This window comes from Cynocephalus volans, chromosome 8 (genome assembly GCF_027409185.1).
Source record: "Cynocephalus volans isolate mCynVol1 chromosome 8, mCynVol1.pri, whole genome shotgun sequence".
Lineage (NCBI taxonomy): Eukaryota > Metazoa > Chordata > Mammalia > Dermoptera > Cynocephalidae > Cynocephalus > Cynocephalus volans.
The window spans coordinates 142,620,855-142,642,273 of record NC_084467.1 but is presented as its reverse complement, the minus strand read 5'-3'; the positions used below and the strand labels follow the sequence as shown (position 1 = coordinate 142,642,273).

Here is a 21,419-nt window from a genome sequence, read left to right as displayed (position 1 = left end):
AGTTCACAGCAGAATAACAGACCCAGTTCCGGAAAACAGGGAGCTCTCAGAGGTTTAGGCAGGCAGTGACAAGATTGGCCCTGCAGTTTAAAAAAACAGCTCTAGAGAAATCTGTAGAATAGAGTGTAGAGAGCAAGACCAACATGTATGCTCCCGCGCCATGCGGGCTGGGTAGAGGAGCAGGGGTGAGAAGAGATGGAGGCAGACGCTGTGGGACACTGTGGATGTAAAGTGGACAGATCTGGTTACGGATGATGAGGGAGAGGGGATGACACCCCTCCCCAGAGTGCACAACTGGCCGGACTGTGATGCTATTTACCAAACGGGAGAAGGCATGTCAAACGGGAGTGGCATGTCAAGGTGGAAACATTTATCTGGAGACCAAGAAAGAGGTTGAGGCTGAAGATTTAGGAGTCCTCAGCACACAGGCTGAATACGCAGCCACGGTGAGCGTGAGATCACTACAGGAACAGATAGAGAGGAAGGGAAAGGGATGGATGGATGGAAACGGAGCCCCATCAGTTCAGGGAGAGGGCGATCAGTGAGGAGGAAGCCTCAGGACAGAGTCAGCGAAGCAGCCGAGGAAGGAGAGGTCTGAGGAGGCCGGGGGAGGACAGTGGGGCAGTTGTCAGTGCCCGAGGCAAGAGAGCGTTTAAACCAGATGAGGACGAAGAGAGGCGGTGGGGTTGGATGTTCAGAGACCACGCTCACTGCTCTGTAATTGGTCAGCAGACAGGGTTAAGAAGGAAAATTCCTTTTTGAATTATGATCTGTTAAGTAACATTAAATAGAAGAGGTCTCTCTCTAAGGAAATTTGGTTGTTTTTAACATAAATGGGTATCGATTTGGGGACCTTGAAACACATTTTTTTCCATTCAAATTAATAGTAATTATGCTTTCAACTTCAGAAAACTCTCCCGCAGTAGTTTTTCCAGAAATAAATTATTCTTACAAGGTGAGGAAGACTGTATTTTGCTTTTGGGTTTGGCGCAAATAGCCCAAAATAGTATTCTTCAGAACACTCTTCTGAGAGTATTAACTGTTATCCCATGAAAATGAGTATTCTGTGTTGAAAAGAGTTTGAGAAATGGTACATACTAAATCTTTCAGAGATTTATAACATAATAACACATAGGCATGAAGCTTGTTTAACTTTTCAGTGCCAGTGTTTCCAAACCTTATTTGACATTGAAAGAGCACACTGTCCATAGGACACTATCTAGAGAATACAGTTCTAGAGGAAGCTGGGGGACATGAAAAGAGCCCAGGCTTTGAAGCCCTACAGATCTCAATTCAACTACCAGCCTGGCACTTATTAGCTGTGTCTTGGGCAAATTGCTTACTTACCACATCTTTTAAATAATAATAACATGTACCATACAGGGCTGTTGTAAGACTTTTAGCTAATATATACAAAGTGCCTAATTCAGTGCTCAAAACAATGTGGTTTTTACTGTACTAATATACTAGTATATTATCACTGAAGCCCCCTTCAAGCCTTGCAATGTTGACATGAAGATATTCACAGGCTCTGTGAACATGTCTCATTCATTTCATATTTCAGAACTTCCAAAATCATAGCACTGAGTTTTCAAAGTGTCTCCCTAGAATAAAAACACCTGCCCCAATTCCTATATCATGAGCTATTCATGGGGATTATAAACAATTAGGTTTAAAGAACAGATGCAGAATAGCTTCTTCTTTCAAGTTTGTGTCCCAATAAGCACTGTGAAGGCTTATGTGGATGTAGATTACATGAATTTGAGGACTCCGAAAGCTGTTTGAAAATGATTAATATTTAAAATTAAAACCAAGAGAGTTTTCTTCCTTTTGAGAACCCTTAAAAAAAAAATATATATATATATATATATACTTGAATTTAAAGACATGATTTGAATAACTCATATTTTATAGTCTGAATAATCCACTGTCAGTTTCATAGATATGTAAAAAAATAATAAAATTAAGAGAATAAGTCCAATATTCCTGATGTCCATACAGGCCTCAAGAATTTAAGAGTCTTGGGAGGAAAACTCGTGCACGCATGCGAACACGCACACACACAGTGAATTTCAAAGTATCCACAAAAGGTTATCAGGGCTTATATATATGGCTATAAGAATTGAAGATAACAGCCCTATTGCTCAGCCCACAAAGACAGTGCTGGGCTCATTGCTGCTGGGGGAGCGGTGGCCTACACACTGGAAAAGAAGAGACGGCGTGGTAAATCCTTCCTTACCATCTCTTTGCCAGGCGGCAGGTTCCTTGTCTACTCTGAGACTAATAACCTTGTCTTCAGGCCAGGCTTGCCAGCTGAGCCAATTAAAGTTCTAATTACATTCTCACTGATCATTTTGCTGGGATGACCCAACTCTGGTGACTCACAATGAAGCTGCATAACCTAAGGCAATATGGGCTCTTCAGAGAGGTTAAATGCCCATTAAAGTGGAATAATTTTTCTTCTAATTTTTCTTTACAAAGTTCTTTGATGCATAGGGAGTACTGCTAAATCCAAAAGACTCTGGATGCTGATTCTATACTACAAAGCTGAGCCAATCTAGCCCAAACCACATCGTAACAGCAACCTAGACAAATTTGGAAGTGATCACTGGGATATGGGTCTGTGTCACCACAGGTCACCCAAGTTTTCTATAAGGCTCCCAACACACTCTACCAGCAACTCGTGGTTGCACCAAAGTCTGCCCATTTTTAGATTTTCAGCTGCCTGCTATGAACTGGTTCCACAGAGCTACACTGAGTCATTGCCATGCAATAGGGTTATGCTCTTGAGGTGGATTAATATTTATCACACTATGCTATTAAACACTTTCTAGCAAAGAGGAGAAACAGATCATGCCAAGAAAGATAATAGACAAGGCAGTCAAAAAAAAAGTTTCGACTTATTTACAGAACTACTTCTTCCCCCTCTTTATATTTACTAACGCGTCTTTACTGTCTGCCCACAATGAATACAGCACAGCGTGTGCATCTCTGTGCACAACAAATGTCTACGGTTCTGTGAATGCAGCACGGGTGGAACGCAACTACAACAACAGCAGCAGCAGCAAACCCCACTAGCCCTCCTACGAGCCAACTACCCTGTTAGGTGCTTCCTATTTGTTATTTTATTTTCTCTTGTTAACAGACCCATGAAAGACTCTAATCTTCCTATTTATGTCTCTGTCTTTTTTCTTAGTACCTCTTCGTATTGCTAGCATCTAGCACAGCACCAGAGCTAGATCTTTCTAGTCCCTTATTTTTCAAGTGGTTGGTCACAGGGTTGGTTTTGGACATGAAGAACTACCACTGGAGGAGAGCAAGCATTCTTTGTTCCTGGGTCAAAGACTGTCACCTGCCTGGAAGAGTTAATGATGTGACTCTCAATTCTAAAATTCAAACCAACATGCCCTGCCCTCAAGACCCCAGCTGGCCCCACCAGCTTCAACTTCAGAGTCTCATGTTTTCTTTCAGATGGAAATTGCTAAAAAGGCCAGTGTCTGGTAGATTCCCAGTTGTTCCCGAAGCTGCACGTCCCCCTCTTGCTTCCGCCTACCCTTCCCCATTGTCCTTCTCTCTCCACCCTCCCTTCCTCCTTCTGTCCCTCCCCTCTCCCCCTCCCCCTCCCTCTTTCATTCCCCTTTTCAGCCACCTTTGGAGTTACAGTTGCAGGGCAAACAGCGGTCTCTCTCTCTGTGCCGGTAAAAGCCTTCCCGGCACCTCTCGCAGTGAGCGCCATCAGTGTTGTCGTTGCAGTTGAGGCAGCGGAATCCATTGCCTGTCTGTTGGTGAAGTTCCTGATCAAAGATACACTGCCTGGACTTCCCGTTGCAATCACAGACTAGACAGGAAGGAAAAAGACACGGTCAGAAGAAAACTCAGGAACAATTCTCCTGGGTGTTTTTATCATGAATATAAACTATACAGGGGCTAGTACATGTTAATTTAAACTATCAATGGAGGAAGGTAAGGGAGTGATGTGGGCAGTGTGGGGCCTGTCAGGACTCTTGCTCTGCCTAAAGGAGCCATGTAGCCGTGCAGTGCTGGGGGTTGCTGCCTGGGAGAATCAGCAGGATCGCCAGACTGTCCAATTCCTCAAGTGAAACCCAAAACCTTAAATTACATGCTTTTATGGGAAAATCACATGGGGATGCATTTTAAAACACTGTGCAAACCAACAGAACAAGTCTTTGGGCTGGAGAAGCCCCAAGGAGTGCCAGCTGCACTCTGGCACAGTTGTCTAGCAGCTGATGGTGTCTGCTGTTCAAGATACACAACACCCGTCCCTTCAGTCATGGTCAAGGCTGAGGAGCTGACATGACTGTCTGGACAGGTATCTCCTTCCCACCTCACTGGGCCTTGAATATCCTTCCAAAAGCCAGGTGTCAAGGAGAACCATAGTCCCATGGAGAATGAACTTTCCATTTCTAGGAAAGTTCACCCTGCGGATGTTTCCAGGGGACTCATGAGTGACTACCATCTCTGTGTGGGAACTAAACAGCCAATGAGGTAACACTTGGAAATACATAGCTTAGTACCCAGCACACAACACAGTAGACACTCAAAAAGATATTTCAGCCATAGTTTAGAAAAGAAAGATGACAGGCCTTGAGATAAAAGGATTGTATCAAATACCAGTTCTGCTATTTCTTTGAGAAAATCACTTCAATTTTCTTAATGTTGTTTGTTCTCCTATAAAATGTAGATCACATTATCTGCCTTCCTGGATTGTTAAGAGGATTCAAGTGAGAAAAGAATATCAAGTGCCTTTGTATAGCGTGGGCCTAAAAGAAACTGAGGCAAAAATATAAAACAGAGTTTTGGGAGGCCAAATTTTAGGATTGCAACCCAGGAAGCAAATTCAGGTTGCCTTGAAAACATGCCCGGCAGCACTCGTGAAGGGATCTTTAAAAGGAGAAAGGGAGAAGTTAAGGGGCAGTTTCAATATACCCAGAGGAATGGAAATCATCAAGTCGAAGGTATACCTGTTCCCCAATGTTCATCGCAGCACTCTTTACAATAGCCAAGAGTTGGAACCAGCCCAAATGTCCATCATTGGATGAGTGGATACGGAAAATGTGGTACATCTACACAATGGAATACTACTCAGCTATAAGAACGAATGAAATACTGCCATTTGCAACAACATGGATGGACCTTGAGAGAATTATATTAAGTGAAACAAGTCAGGCACAGAAAGAGAAATACCACATGTTCTCACTTATTGGTAGGAGCTAAAAATAAATATATAAATTCACACACACACACACACACACACACAAAAAAAAAACGGGGGCGGGGAAGAAGACATAACGACTACAATTCCTTGAAGTTGATACGACAAGCAAACAGAAAGGACATTGTTGGGTGGGAGGGAGGAGAGTGAGGAGGGAGGGAGGTTTCGGTAATGGGCCACAATAATCAACCACATTGTATATTGACAAAATAAAATTTAAAAAAAAAAAAAAAGTTGTTTGCCAAGAATTTACATTGGTTTACTAAAATAACATGAGCTACTGACTGGCAATACATTGCTCTTCGCATCATAAATTCCACGAACCTCGCGACAGAGAAAAAGAGTAAATGTCCTGTTGTACAACTTGCAATAACATTTACGTAGTTTATACCCACTGAGGCAGCAACTAGTCTGGAAACAGTTGCCAAAATGTGCGATTTAGCAATTATCCTGGACATGAACGGGAGGGACGTGACTGAAGCCCCATGCTCATATCTCTCTGGGCCTAGTAAGTTTAGCAGACCTCGCATGGCTCAGATTGCTCTGGACCACTTTCCTTTCTCAGTATGCTATTTCATCCCTCACTCACATGAGATCTGTATTTCTTTAGATGAGAAAAATGCAGCTCGAAAATGTTTGGTAACTTGACCCAGTGGAGAGCTGGGATTTGAACCTCTGATACTGGAACCTGCTCTTCTTCCACCGTGCACACTGTCTCCTTGGCCATGCAGCCTCAGTGAGAGCCTGTTTCTAGCAATGCCTAGAGCCATGACTTACCAGAGTACAACAAATGTGCCAACACATGCTAAGCAGCTGCCTTGTGCCGGCTCTGAAGACACAAAAGTGACTAAGAAAATCTAATGAACTTCCTGAGTGAGTGTCTTACAAGAATTTCTGACACTCACTCTCTTGCTAGTTTGGATGCCATCTGATCTAGAGGAAGTCAACTAACGCCTATCTAGAGCCCACTCTGTTTCTAGGACTTTACATTCATCAGCTCAGTTAATTCTCACAATAACATTTTAACATTGTTTTATAATCCCCATGGAGATTATACTTAGAAAGGGTAAGTATCTTGCTTTATGCCTAAAGTCACACAGTTAAACGGCAAAAATATAATTTGCTCCCAGGTCTGACTCCAAAGCCCTCACCTTTCCATTTTATCCTACTTCTCAAGAATCTGGTCTGCCATGCATGTGGGCATTCTTTTTATAATCTCATTCAGCGACTCATTCAGCCTCTTCTTCAATCCTTCCTAATCTAGTAAAATGTCCTGTCCCTTCTAAGACAGCACTGGTTGTTACAACGAGAAACATTTTTATGGAGTTTTTAATCTACCTCTCTCCCTGTAATTTTCATTATGTGTTCTTGTTCCTCCCTGGAAAACAACACATACACTCACAACACACAGACACATACCTCTACTCTCTTTCATCTCTTTCATCCATTTATTTATTCAACAGTCATAAACTTCAGACGTTGTTTTACAAGGCCATGCATCAGCCAGGCATTTGAATATCTGAAGGTAACTACAGCATCCCCTCCTTAGTCTTCTGTTAGAGTTAAACCTCTAGGTCTCTCAACCATTTTCCATGTCACAGTTTCTATATTCTTCTTGGCTGTCCTCCTAGGAACAAACTTCCATTTTCAATATCCTTCTTAAAATGACCAGAATTTACTACCGTACTTTAAGTGTGGCTCGAACAGCTCAGCTTACAACAGGACTAGATATTTTTATTTCAGCGACAAAAGACTAAAATTTCATTAAACTTACAGCATATTAAATTTGCAATCATTTCAAGCTTCCAGCACTTTTTCACAGAATTGGTGCCAACCTGAGTCTTTCCCAACTAATTAATGCTTGTGAAACTGATTTTTTTGATTTCCAACAGATGTGCCACCCAGCTGTCACGTGCTGTGAAATTTCTACTGAGTCCATGGTTATGCATGTACAGAAGCTAAGTTCACCAGCCAGTGATCCTGATGAGTTCCTCAGCTGGATAATCCAAACAGCCAGTGCCCTCCCAGTCCCAGATGCCTTTTGGGAGCAATCTCAGAATAACTGCACCCTCTTCATTGTGCCTTTCTTATTCAGAACATAGTTTTTGCTGGTAATAGTAAACTTCATAAGGACAGCTCATGATATGTTTATTCAGAGCAATATTGTTTTACTAGACAAACGTGTTAGAATCTTCTTACACCACGGCCCTCTTCTGTCCTTTTTCCTCTAATCCTCTACTTTGAAAAAATGGGTGTTTTCCTTTAAATTCACAGCCTTCGGTGGAGTTGCATTACAGTTCCTGCAAGGGAGGTCCTCAGCCAGCATCTCCACTCCGGAACTTGCCCAACAGGTTACAAGCCTGTTGCCAAACTATCCCCCTCTGTCTCAAATGGGTTTCCCTTAAAGCCAAGGGTTATGCCCAGTGAGAAGATGGATGGGCCTCAAGTCCAGGGAATGCATTGGCCTTAGGTGTCTGCATCACATGAGAACCCCGTGAAGATACCAGCTCTAGCCTCACCTGCAGGACTTTGAAGTGACCAAGCTACGCTGAGCTCACACACTTAGCTGCACTGCTGCGTGTGAGTTCAGCACATTGACTTAGCTCAACGCTGAGTCTTACGAACACTTACACCGGAGAATGAGGGAAGAGAGTTTGCTCCATTTGCACGGAATGATTCTTTTTGTCATTGATGTATTTGAAACACGGTCTCTCTCAAATCATCTCCCAAATTTAGACTAACTTTCCTAAAACCGATTATTATTCCTTCTCACTACTAGGGAAAAAAAAAACTTTTATATTTAAAATTCTCAAATATTCCTGTAACTGGACTTAATAAAATGGTGTAATATAGATTGTGCATGATTTTTTAAAAATTCTGTGACCAATTCCTGCCCAACCACTACCACAAGCACCCTGGCTGCCAAAGGGCACCACCAGCCAACTGTAGCCACATGGGAGCGATGCCTACTGCAGTCAGTGTTTCCATTCATGCTTTTAAAGGACAGTAGTCTGGCTTTATGCACAATATCTACTGATTTTTAAATGTTGGCCAAAATTTTTTAAAATTTCTTTTTGAAACAGAGCCGTGTCCAAGGGCAAATCTCTGCATTTGACTCTGTACTTCTAACAGGAAGAAAACACATCTTATGCTTTAGAAAAAGAAAAAATGAAGCCCTAGTGTATCACACAATGCCTGGTCCATAGTAGGTACTTAGTGTTTTGTTTTGTTTTTTAAACAAACGAATGAATGCTCACTTGAACTTTAGAAAATCCATAGATGTGTTTACACCATTTAAAGGACTCTATGTGGGCCGAGCCCGTGGCACACTCGGAAGAGTGCGGCGCTGGGAGCGCAGCGACGCTCCCGCCACCGCAGGCTGAGTGCCGGTCACGAAAAGGACAAAAAAAATAATAATAATAAAATAAAAACAAAGGACTCCATGTGTCTCCACGTCTGGCCGTTCCTTAAAAATACAAGTACAAATTTTTAGCAGTCACTCTCCTCCTCATTCCTCAAGGGAATGCTTTTCTCCACAGGAGCCCCCAGTCTAGAAAACCTTTTTTTGGTAACTTATAATACAATAATTTATTTAGATGAATAGACCTAAATGCAAGTCTGTAATACATTTTAAAATAAGAGGGAATTCTGAAAATGTTTGTTATTATATTTTCCTTCCTTTAGGTTTGGATTAGTTCAATTTTATGTGTAAAATTTTGTTTTCATTTTTATTTTATAATCTTCTTACTATTCTTCCAAGCTTTGTATCAGCTGCAAATTTCATAAATATGTCATCTAGTTTCTATCAGGGGGCCTTGACACAAAGCCAAATGATGGAAACGTAAAGACAGGATGTCCATTGAGTCAACTGTGAGCCATTTTCCAACAGTCCTTTCATTCATCCATTCATCAACAAATATGCTCAACAAATATATGAGCATCTACTGTGTGTCAGACTCTGGTCTAGGCACTGGGATACAGCAGGAAATAAACTAATAGATGTCCCAGCCCTTGTGAAGTTTACATGTGAGTTGAGGGGAAAGGAAATAAACACAACAAATATGTGATACAGAGAGAGAATATTAAGACAGTAATACTTGTTAAGGAGAAACACATAAAGCAGTAAAAAAAAATAAGTTGGGGGTGGGTAAGATGGGTAGGAAGGGAGAGTTAGAAAGTGGTTTACTATTTTATTTCTATATTGATACTTGTCTGGTTCATTATCTTTGCCCATTTATCTATCGGACACAACATTTCTCATAAATTATCATGATTTATTTACATATAAATATATTAAACTGTTTGCCTATCATTTTGTTGCAAATTTTCTTTTATCTCTTGATAAATCCTCTTTCTTTCCAAAATACCTTTTGTTTTACTGATTCTTACTCCTTTTTTTCCTTCCTTCCTTCTGTTCTTGGTCAATGAGATATATATTTATTTCATTCATTTAACAGATATCATTTATCATCTAATGGGGAGGCTGTACTGTACACTAAAATATCATGAGCCAGCGAGATTTTAAAAAAGGGAGGGCCGAGCCCGTGGCGCACTCAGGAGAGTGCAGCGCTGGGAACGCAGCGACGCTCCCACCGCGGGTCGGATCCTATATGGGAATGGCCGGTGCACTCACTGGCTGAGTGCCGGTCACGAAAAAGACAAAAAAAGAAAAAAAGGTAGTTACTATTTTGTTTATTTAATATCTATCTGGCTCTGCGAAACTCTCATCCCATTGTCCATGTTTTCCTGTTTTACTATGAACACGCATGGGTGTGGGATCTGGCATTAAGATATTGTTGCTACTGTTGATATTGTCTATCAGGTGATAGATAATGCTAACTATTCTGATTGGATATTCATGTATTGAATATATGCATGTATTGAAACAACAAACTGTCCCCCATAAATATGTGCAGTGAAAAAAAATAACAGTTGAGTGTCTGTCTCTATTGAATAAAATATAATAATAATGATAAAAGATATCATTGCAGCAGAAAATAGAGAAACAAATCACACTCGAACCCTGAACAGACCTGAAGCCCTTACAGGGTCTAAGAATCAAAACAGGCAGGTTTTTCTCCATCCTTCCCTGAACCTGTGCCACTGGTGCTAGGTCTCATCCACCACTCTGACTATTCATTGGTACCATGCTCTTTACAATGACAATTCTTCATTTCCAGTGACAATTCTTCAAGGTGTCATCCTATCCTCTCTCTGTTCTCTCCCTCTAATTGCCCCAAATCCTTGACTCTATCGGCCAGGGTTCTCTCCACAGCTAAAGGAATGAGATTCATCAGGTTTACCTCAAGTCGTACATAAACACATCTGCAACCAAGTCATTTTATTCAGATTTTCACATAGTTCTTTAAGTCTGGTAAAGCGTGGGTGGTAAAGCTGTATGCTGCTTCTTTGACACTTAAGTACTTATTATAATAACTATACTAGCACACAGCCGCTGACCCTCAAGGTGCTTCTTAGGAAAGACCACCAGGCAGCCAGACACAGGCTGAGCCGCCCACTACTACCCACGATCACTGGAGACACAGATCAAAGGAGCTAGAAACCCTCTTTAAACAATGGAGCAAGGTGTGCAAAGTCCCTCGGGGCTCACTTCTCAACACTCCCACCCCTTACTAAGCACTCCAGTCCAACAGGTTACGACAGGAAACAAAGGGGCAAAGGCAGTTTCCAAGCTGTAGCCTTAGGAGAATGGAAGGAAGTAGAAAATATTTCCTAGGGTTGTACTTGGGGCAAGGCCCTGGAATAATCACCACCAGTAGTTATAGTTCATCAAGACCTCATTTTAAATTTCCTATAGGAAATATTGCCCTTTCAAGGCAAGCAATTACCAGAAATTTTAATGACTTGGCAAAAATATGATCATTTGTGTATAAGCAGATCCTCTTTCTATTGTTCTAAACTTAAAAACATGCTCTGCTTTTCACCAAGGGGATCTAATTTTCATCTTAATCAATTTGTGAAATCATCGTGCTTTTTAGTGCTTTAGCAGTAATAACAAAATTAAAAATCCAAACTCCTTTCAAAACTCTGCAGATTTGGCCCCTGCCAACCTCTCAACTTTATCTCATTCCTCTTTCTCTCCAAAACACAGATCCCTGCAGGAATTCTACGATGCACTGTCTCTTTCCCATGTCCAGGCTTTTAGGCTTGCTATTTCTTTTGCCTGGGACGCTTCCTACTTCCACCTTCCTTTAATCCATTTTCTACTCAACAGCCAGAGTGTTCTTTATAAGAGTCGTAAATCAGATTGTGCACTTCCCTGCTGGTACCCCTCCAACAGCTTCCCCCTCCTCTGAATGCCCAAAGCACTCCATCCTCGCCTCTCTCATGGCACCTAGACTTTCTAGCCTGTGTCATCATTGTTTGTGTACATGACTTATTTCTCTCATAGCATTACTCACTTTTGTATCCCAAAGTACCTAGCACGGTATTTGGAACTGTGATTGTTGGATGGATGAGATGGATGGATAGATGGTGGGTGGATGGATGGATGGCTGAACAGACAGAAGGATGAACAGAAGGAGGAAGGAAGGAAAAAAGGGAGGGAGGGAAGGAGGAACACAGGCAATATGATTGTAAGAAGAGCCGAACAAGAACCCAAACACAAAGAAATCTCCCAGAAGTCCAGGGGCCCACTTTGAAATTTCCCCAACACAACTCACAAAGTTTTTATTGTCTACATATATGGCATTCAGTGTAAAAAAAAAAAAAAACTAATGTTTCAACCAAAAAAAAAAAAAATCCATGGTGAGATGGGAACAGAAAGAATTATGAGAGGAACGTGATATCTTCAATTAGAAGGAGTGTCTGGGACTTTCTTTTGAGTTGTCGCTGTTTCTGCTCTGGGACTGCCCGTCTCTCTGTGGTCTGAGCCTGAAGCTGCCATGGCTTTCTGTGTGCCACCTGTGTGGGCAGAGGGCAAGGGGAGGAGGCAGGCTTGAGAGCATGAGATCAGTTTGCAGTGATCAGGCAGCTGTGACAGGTAGTGTACTTGGCTGGTGTGTGGGACTATCTCAGCAGCTAGGAATCTGAGCATCATGTTTGAACCTGACAGTGTGTGCTGGTTGCTATTACGTAGAGCTTTGCTGCTCTTGCTACCATTTCAGCTCTTAGTGCTCTAATACTGATTCAGTGAAACAGCAGCAAGTTCATACAATAAGTTACCTGTAATCCCCTGCGAATGAGTTAAAGTATAAACCATTTAAAGATGACATTCAGTTCTCTTCCTTATTTATTTAGAGGAAAGGTGTGCACCCTGTGTTTCTTTTCCTGCATTTTGTGTCCCTCATTCTCTTTCTGAGACATTGGATCTTTTTCCCTCCTTCCTATTTGAAACTCTCTTCCCTGGGATACTATGATGCCATGCTGCCAGGTTTCCTTCTGGTTTCTGCCCTGCCCTGATCAAGTCTTTGATGGCCCTTCTTATCCCAACTCTGAATGTTGGTGTTTCTCACGGCTCAGTCCTGAACCTCCAAGACTCTTCACTCTATGACTCTTCTTTGGTGATCTCACCCAAAGCAAGTGCTTCAATAACCACGATAGGTGTTGACATCCCAAGGTACTTCCCTGGCCCAGACTTCATTCTCAACTTCAAGCCCTCATGCCCAGCCATCCACTTTATATTTCCAGCTGGTAATCTCAAAAGCTATTTGCACAAAACATGTTTAAAACCAAACTTGCGATTGTCATGCCTTCAAGTCAGAAAGCCAGAATTTTATCCTTACAGGTTCTCCATCTTTCTCACCTGCCTACATCCTATTCAACACTGAATTTTATTGATATAACCCAGTAAATGTCTCAGATCCATCCAAGTCTATCTCCACTATGACCATTCGAGAGCAAACCTCAATCATCTCTTGCCTCTCATAGCTTCCTGACCGAATTCCCTACAACTTCTCTTGCCTCCCTCTACTCAGAAGTCAGGAAATCTTTTCAGAATACAAATTTTATCAATACCTCTCGGCATAAAACTCTCTGAGGCCTTTCCTTTACTTTTAGGTTAAACACCAGAATTCTTTAACATTGCCTACAAGGACTTCCGTGGTCTCATCCAATTTTGAATGATAATGGATAAGTCTTTTTACCTATAAATAGTCCAAAGTCATCATTAGTCAATGAAATTCAGGTCACCACATTTTCCTTTTTAATGATTATGGCTTAAAAGGAGATATCTATTTTCACTAACAGATCATAGTACATTATGTCACAACCTAGACGGGAACACACAGGTGGACTGTAGCTGACTCGGTCTGGTGAGGACCACATCAGGAGACTACAACTGGAGATGTCTTCCTCTAATATTCCACTGGGACACCAGGCAGACAGTGGGGAAAGGGAAAGAAAGGCCCAGTGAACAGGAAAATTGTGGACACCAATTTCTGTCTGATGAGCATAGGAGTTGAAGGTAAAGGTAAAAGCTAAAGACTCAGTCTAAGTGAGTTCAAAAATGAAAGGGAAGAGAAGGTCAGGACACAAGAGATACAGCTGACACCTTAATGCTCCACCACAAGACCGCTGGTGTCAGCTACAGTATAAAGTACTCGGTAATGAGTCATGGTAGAAATCTATATGAAAGCACTCAGCCACTCACAGGTAACTCCACACCCATCTGACCACAGAAACAGAGATTTCTACATTTCTATGAGGTCATCTGTAAAGAAAAGCATTCCAGTCTAGAAAGGACATCTGGCTGTTTTTCAAAGAGCCAGTGTTCTTTAAACATTTCCTACATGGCCTAGAAAAAGGTGTCATATGCCTGTATAAGAAGCAGCTGAAATAAAATTAGTCCAGGGCAGCAAGAGGTAACACCTGAACCAAAGAGCACCAAAAGGAGAGAAATCATGTATCAAGAGTCCGAATAAAGAAAAGTTAAAAAGAAAATTCTCATTTATACTGAAATGCTTTTTGGATCATTAAACACAGATCTTAATGATTTAAATTTGGTTTTGGTGTCTCCTTAAGAAAAAGTAACTTAATAAATAAATCTTCCTCTTTAAACCTTTTATTGCTTTGATGAACAATATATTTTTGTACAAGGAGATTAGCCATGGATTTTTTGCTATCACTACATCCCCTCACAAACATACAAGCGTTAAGGTGTGTGTGTGTGCTTACTATGCACCATTATAGATCTCAGTCTTGACAAAGGAATGGTTGTAAGTCATGTGTATTTACAGTGTTGGGAAGATATGTATGGAGTACATTTATAGCATCTTCCTTAAAGATTATTTTCGGAAAAAAAAAATCTGAAAAGGATACATTAAAACTGTACAGCTTGAAGTCAGAAGAATGAAGTAAATACGCACTTAGGAGCCAAACCACATTTGTACACCCATAAAGAGAAGTAAGAAATATTCCAAGGTGACACTGGACCATGAGTACTCGACTAGGGAGTGGGAGCGATGTGTCCTGCATCTTAGTTGGACAAATATGCTGTTTCTCCACTATGTCTTCTCATGCCAGGTCAGCTGTGGCCTTGCCTCTGGTCCCCGCAGATCTCACACATATGAATAGAGACTTCTGAACAGACAGGACACAGATGTCTCAACTAGAGACACAGGGGATGTTCTTACCATAGATCAAGATTTCATCAAGCCTGAAAAGTAATTTAAATGAAAATTCATAATAAGAATGATAAATAAGCCAAAGAGTTATCCTGGCTTATTAGGAACATTAAACTAGTAGCTGAAATCTGGCCCTATTAGTAACTGTATAACTCTGGCCAAGGCATTCAGTCTTCTGTGCCTTAATTTTCCTGTCTATAAAATGATTACACATGCTGGAGCCCAGTTCTGCTATGACCAACTGTGAGAATTCGGGCAGATCATTTACTTCCCTGGGTGTCATTTTCCTCATCCATAAGACAAGAGGTTCTTGTAGAGAACTCCTAAAAGCCATGCTCTAAGTTCTATGATACTGTAAAAAGAGAAGAAAGTGGTGAAACATGAAACTTTCTGTAGGAAACGCCCCATTATAAGTGCAGCTGAACATTTGGATAATCTGTCCAATTTCTAAATTAGTTGTAGAAAATGATTTGGCTGCAATTTGATTCTTTACTAATGTGAAGATACATATTCCCACAATAAATAAAAATAAAATCTGGAAAAGACACAGTTGAAGCTATAAACCCTGAAGGTCTGCAAACCCTGAAGAAGTCCAGGGTATGTATACTTTGATAATTGATCTCTACCTCTCCTCTGATACAAGAGAAGAGGAAGACTCAATACTTAGGTCAATCTGTGTTGGGAGAAGAACCATTTTTTTCTGCTTCCATAACTGTGACAGGAAAATGCACATGTTTGTTAGGAGGCACATACACAGACATGCAGTCACCCACAGACACAGAAAAGGCTTTGGATATGATTCAAATATTACACCATCTATCTGGGGATTATATTAGAATACAGACCAGTAATGACTCAGTAATCTACTAGGTTTAATTTGTGAGTAAATTAGAGTATTCCAGAATCTATGGAGCTCCCGTTTCTACAGTGGTCTCTAATAGATGATTCAAGTCTCGTCCTTATAAATTTCTCCAGGAAAAAAGAAAAGTCAATCTGGTTGAGCCACTACGAATTTAAGTGGGAAAAATATTCTCAGGATTGCCTCAAGACCCTAATTTCATGCCCCGACTTGCCCGTAAACACTAATCACAAGTCAACAATCCTTCTCAGCTTCTTGGACCCGTGGAGCTAAACTAGTGCTGCCCCCAGTTCAGGATATCCTGAAGTTAAGCCTACCTAGGAATTTATAGTTCACACTCCAACCCAATTCTATATTCCTATTTACTGTACATGCTTGAATATAAAGTGGAGGTTTTTATTTTTCCTAAATTGTCCCTCAGGGAAAAAAAGTTTAGGTTCTTTCAAAATCTCTCATATTATAGGACCCTGTCTCAATTACTTCCTTTTTAAAATAAAGCATGGTTTGGGGAAAATACATTAAGCTGAAATGGCCTCAGTCAATGTATTGGATACTTATGAGTAAGAAAGAGGCCAGGCTGTCTAGCCCAGTCCTCATAATGGTGCATTTTCGCACAATTGTCAGCGCTGAAAATGTCATAAGCCTTTCAGGACGATTATGCTGTGAACATCGTAATGTGCACTTAGGGATAATTTTTAGATGTTTTTAAAATGATGTACTTTCCAGTGATGACATCGAAGCAGGTTCAAATAGAACTGCGTCTTAAGTCATCTAGCTTGAAGTGAACAAGAAACTGTACTAAAGTGGCTTTAGGAATGACAAACGTGAATGCTGAAGATGAATGGAAAGAATCTGAATATAATTACTTCATGAAATGCGAATGAACAAGTCAATACTTCTAAGTATATTATTTGATAAATCATGTGACTGTAAATATGTCTTACAAAGAGACATTGGGCTACTTCATCTATGTTACTAAATGTTTTCATAACCAAGTTGGCTAAATCCTTCTTATGGGGATGGGGGGTAGATCTTCCCATTGGGACGTGAGAAATCATCTTATGTGGGAGTCACATTATTTGGGTATGTTCTAGAGAGCAACAAATTGCTGCATCTGTATGCGATGAGGTCTGGTGCACCGCAAAAGGCAAAGAGAAGGAATGATATGAAATCCAATCTTGAAATTCCAACCTGCTTTCCGTTCCTTGCCAGGTACTCCACTTGTTTCAAACTTGCGGCTCATTTCAGCCTGAGCAGAAGGGCTCCCCATCACCGTTTGAATCGAGAGTAAAGAGGAGCCCTTCAAAAATTTTATCGCTTAAAACTCAGGAGGCAATATACCAACATCCAGTACTGGCAGAGCAGTTCGTTGTAGTAATACCGATAATACTGTACAGGTACTGAGTGCTTACCAGGCAATGCGCAAAGTGCTTTACATGTAATGATCACAGTTTGTTATCCTCATCGTAGAGGTGTGGAAACTGAGTAGCAGATGATGTAGCTTACCCAGGTCCCACACTGTAAATGTCCTGCAGAGGTAAATGACAGGGAGAGGATTCAAGCCCAGGCAGTCTACCTCCAGAGCCTGTACTTTAATGCGTGACGCTATACCACTTCAACGACAACATGATGTGAAAGCGAGGATGAACCTTTCCGGGGATCCTTTCTACTATCCACAGCTCCTCTCTTCCAGTATTGGCATCGGAGAAACCAAATTAGTCATCTGTGATAATCCTGGATTCTGAATACACCATTCTAGAAGAACAATTGCTTCTCCTCACGGCCAAATCCAAGTGCCATTTTATTCCTTTCTTTGTATACTCATACACATTTGGATATCTGAATAGCAATTATTACTCCCATGTTGTAAATGCCTCCTTTGGCTAACAGAAATCCTCCTCTTTCTTGACTCTCTTCCGTCTTCAGTGCTCACTCCTGATTTTCCTTCGTTGTTCCTGTCTCCTCTTAAGTCAACACTTGCTAAGGTTTCGACTCTACATCCTTGGTAATCTCATCTGTGTTCAAAGTTTTGCTTTCAGAATTTATATTTCAAATTTCTCTTCCAAACTTCAAAATCATAGTTCCAGCTGTTCACTGGGACTGTTGGACATCTCCACTTGCATCTCACATTCAACAGGTCCCCACAGGAACTCCTTCCCTTTGCCCACTGCCAGCCTTGTTCCCAAACCTCATCCTTCTTTTATAGACCTCCTTTCCTTTAATGGCGTCACTGTCTAACCAATTTCACAAACCTGAAGCCTTGGCTCCAACTTGGACTCTGCCTTCTGTCTCACAGTTTTCCCTCACTGGTATTCCTGACACACACTCATTGGAGCACCAAATTCTTTAGATTTTACCTTCTAAATGTCTGTGCAATCTGTTTCTTCTTTGCCGTTTCCACCATCGAGATGAAAACCTTCATCATCTCTTATCTTGATTATTGCAATGGCTGTTTATCTCCTAGCTCCATTCCATCCTCCAAGTCCTTGAGTGAGCGACCTTTCTAAAACATGAGTCCGATCATGCCCACCACTGCTTACAAACCATAGCAACCCTTCTTTGCCTACAAGGCCCCATCCTAACTGCACAGCCTGGCACGTAAGGCCCTTCACAACCAGATTGGTGTTTACATTTCTAGTCTCACTTGTATCTCCTTCTTACCCCTTTTCTGGTCATACCTCCCTCTATGAACTAAGATCCAGACCACTGGAGATACCTGCCACATTCTCTCACACCAAGCTATGAGCTTCTAAAGGGGAGCCTTTGTCACTTACCAATCTCTGGGCGTCTGAGTTCATTGTACCTGTACTGATGGCTTCAGACTTTTTAAAGAAATGTAGTTCCAGGCCTTTTAAGGCACTTTACAATAATCTTTCATCTTTTTAACAACTCTGCCAGGTGGCACAGTACTATTGCCTCTATTTAAGAGACAAAGGAGCAGATTCCAAGCAGTTGAGGAGCCTGAAAGGTTGCTAATAAGGAAGTAGGAAGTGAATGAGCCAAAATTTGAAGCCAGATCAGGCTGACTCTAAAGCCTGTGCTTTAACTGAGACCAACCCTGAAAGTTTTACTGATTACATCTTTTACCATAATTTCACCTGCAAGGGAAAAACCAGGAAGCAACATGATTGCTGTAGGCTCTCATACATGCAGCCCACAGGACCCTCACTCAGATGCCAGCCACTTTGGAAAACAGCAAGTACCCTATTTTTAGTCCAGCACATCCCAGCATTTCATAAATGGAAAAGCACGTGTGCTCTACCCTAACATCAAACTTTTCACAATCTCATTGAACCCCCACACGAAGCCCTTTGAGAAGGGAGCATAATATCTTAAGCAGTCTGTCTCCAAGGAAAGTGAAAGTCTAGAAATGAGCCTGAACACTGCTTCTGACTTCATGGTCTAGATGGAATGCTTAGAAGTTGGTCTTTCCTTGAGAAGTTCCGGCTCTGTCCTCTTGAGTCTAATTTTATTAAACAATTGATAGCATCCTATATACTTATTTTTGTAATCTAATACTAACACAAATACACACACACACACTCAACTATAGCCTAGGGGAAAACTGCTTCAATAATTACTTATCATGTAAAAAATATGTACCTTGTTTCCTTATTACTTTTATAATGTGGTCAACAAAGATCTCGCCTAAGAACCCCTGGATCAAGTGCCAGTTTTGTCTCCGCCAATAGCTGCCTGTGTGGCCTTGAACAAATACACTTCCATTTTCTCATTTTTTAAATCAAGGTATTCTAGGTAGTTGATCCATAAGCAGTCCTTAATTCTAATATTCAAAAACTATTCTTACTTTTAGAATGTTTCCCACTAGGCTAAGACTAGTTATGCTAACCTTAAGGGAACCTGCCCTACATGACCATTTCATATATATATATATATATTTTAAACTTTTTTATTGCATATATTTATGGTATACAACATGTTTTGATACACTTACACATAGTGAAATGGTTACTATAGTAAATTTAATTAACATATCCATTATTTCACATAGTTACCCTTTTTTTTGTGTGTGGCAATCTCACATGATTTTTAAAGTGGTAGTCAGAGATGATGGGTTGGAAGTTAATTCCAAGATAATTTTAGGAAAAAAGGACTGTATCAATGCATTCAAACACATGCTCCAATATTATTCATGACATTCAAATACAATTCAGGCCAGCACCATGCAGACTGCACAATAATACCTACATTATTGTGTAATATAACATCTAATACAATTCCATGTGCACGTGAATACTGTCTCATGTTTATGCATGCACCTGTGTGAAAATGACTTTTGGCCCTGCATCTATCGAAATGATTTTTGAAATTCCATCAGGTGCAGGAGGCAATACAAACACAAAGATTCAGGATACTTATACAGGCAATAATTAATAGAAATAAGTGACAAGGAAAACACCCGCTACGTGTGGTCATAGCTGACGAATGCATACAGTAAACAGTTGCTAGGTTCTCACAGTTTTGTTTGCATGAACTTAACCTCTCACACATGACAGCCACTGGGTGCCCTAGATAAGATCAATTGATATATGACATAGGCGCCCAGTAAACGCCTGTTGGACGCTTATTACATGAAAATATTCTGAAAAGTAACATTACGCAAAAGTTAGAGAGTATGGCTAATATCTTAAGGTTCATTTTCCATCCCAAAGATGAAATATGAATTACAGAAGGCTTATTGAAGAGGTTCCTTTTCGGTCTTTGCGGTGTTCAGTCACCGAAAATATTTCCACCAAAATCCCTTAATGAAAACACACATTGGGAAAATAATTAACACACCCACATATTACTGATTAAAAAGGGGCCCCTGGGTCAAAAGAAGAAATCAAGAAGGAACACTTCGAAAGTAAGGAAAAGCCTGACTTGGCACAGTCTATGGCCTTCACGTTTTTAAACGCGACAGCTTATTTTTCTATTACACCGATCTCTAGAGAAGCCCCAGATCGGGGAGAAGGGAGCTCGAAATGCGTGCCGACAGCGGGCAGCCGCGGAGGTGCGCTCAGCAGGAAAAGGTCAGTTCCCAGCCGAGGGCTGAGACGTTCCCTCGCGGACGCCGACTCACCTTCCCTCCTGGAGGTGGCCCGGGCTGCAGGCAGGAGCAGCGAGAGGCAGAGGCAGCCGCTCAGCCAGAGCTCACGCATGGCCGGGCCGCGCCGCGCCGTCGCCGCTGCAGGGGTCGCTGCCCGGCGCCCGGCGGCTGAGGGCTCCCCCTGAGGTCCGCGGTGCCTTGCTCTTCCTCGATCAGGTGGTTTTATGGCCTCTTCTACCTGACTCAGTCCTGACAGGAAGACAGCCTGTGTTTCAGGGTGTGACTCACCTGTGGATAAGGAGGACCCAGCCCTGCGGAGGCAGACACGCACACGCGGCGCACCGAGCGTCATGCGCTCCCCGCGGCCGCCGGCTCCCCCTCGCGCGAGCAGGGCGCGCACCTGGCCAGGGCCCAGGGGGTGGCGCAGGCGCTGCGGCCCGGGGAGCCTTCTCCTGAAAGGTGCCAGATCCCCCACAGCCCTCTTTCTCTGCCGGGGTGGTCCGGGGCAGAATCCACAGACGGAGATAGCAGCCCGCGCTTTCCTCAAAGGGGGAGGCCCAGTCTCAAGTGCGCAAACTCAGAAATAGTCAGCAGCCTCCATCAGCTCTGGTCTGTGACTGGGCAATCACAGAGTCACAACAGGGTCCTCGCCACTCTCCCGCCTAGGGTCAACCCCTCTGGAAAACAGCAGCC

The 21,419-nt window shown here is 41.9% G+C and overlaps 1 protein-coding gene across 2 annotated transcripts in view; it reads right to left on the bottom strand.

Annotated features, from left to right (window-relative positions):
• Positions 1-21,093, bottom strand: part of LAMC2 (laminin subunit gamma 2) — a 53,160-nt gene extending 32,067 nt beyond the window's left edge. The window contains exons 1-2 of one of the 2 annotated variants that reach the window (XM_063105305.1): positions 21,015-21,093; positions 3,650-3,838 (exon numbers count right to left, since the gene is read on the bottom strand). In XM_063105305.1, the coding sequence (XP_062961375.1) occupies positions 3,650-3,838; positions 21,015-21,078 (253 nt within the window). In that variant the 5' untranslated portion in view covers positions 21,079-21,093. Of the gene's footprint in view, positions 1-3,649; positions 3,839-20,759; positions 20,970-21,014 lie in introns of those variants that run through there. The other variant, XM_063105304.1, reaches the window with a different exon arrangement.
• Between the last annotated feature and the right edge of the window lie 326 nt (positions 21,094-21,419).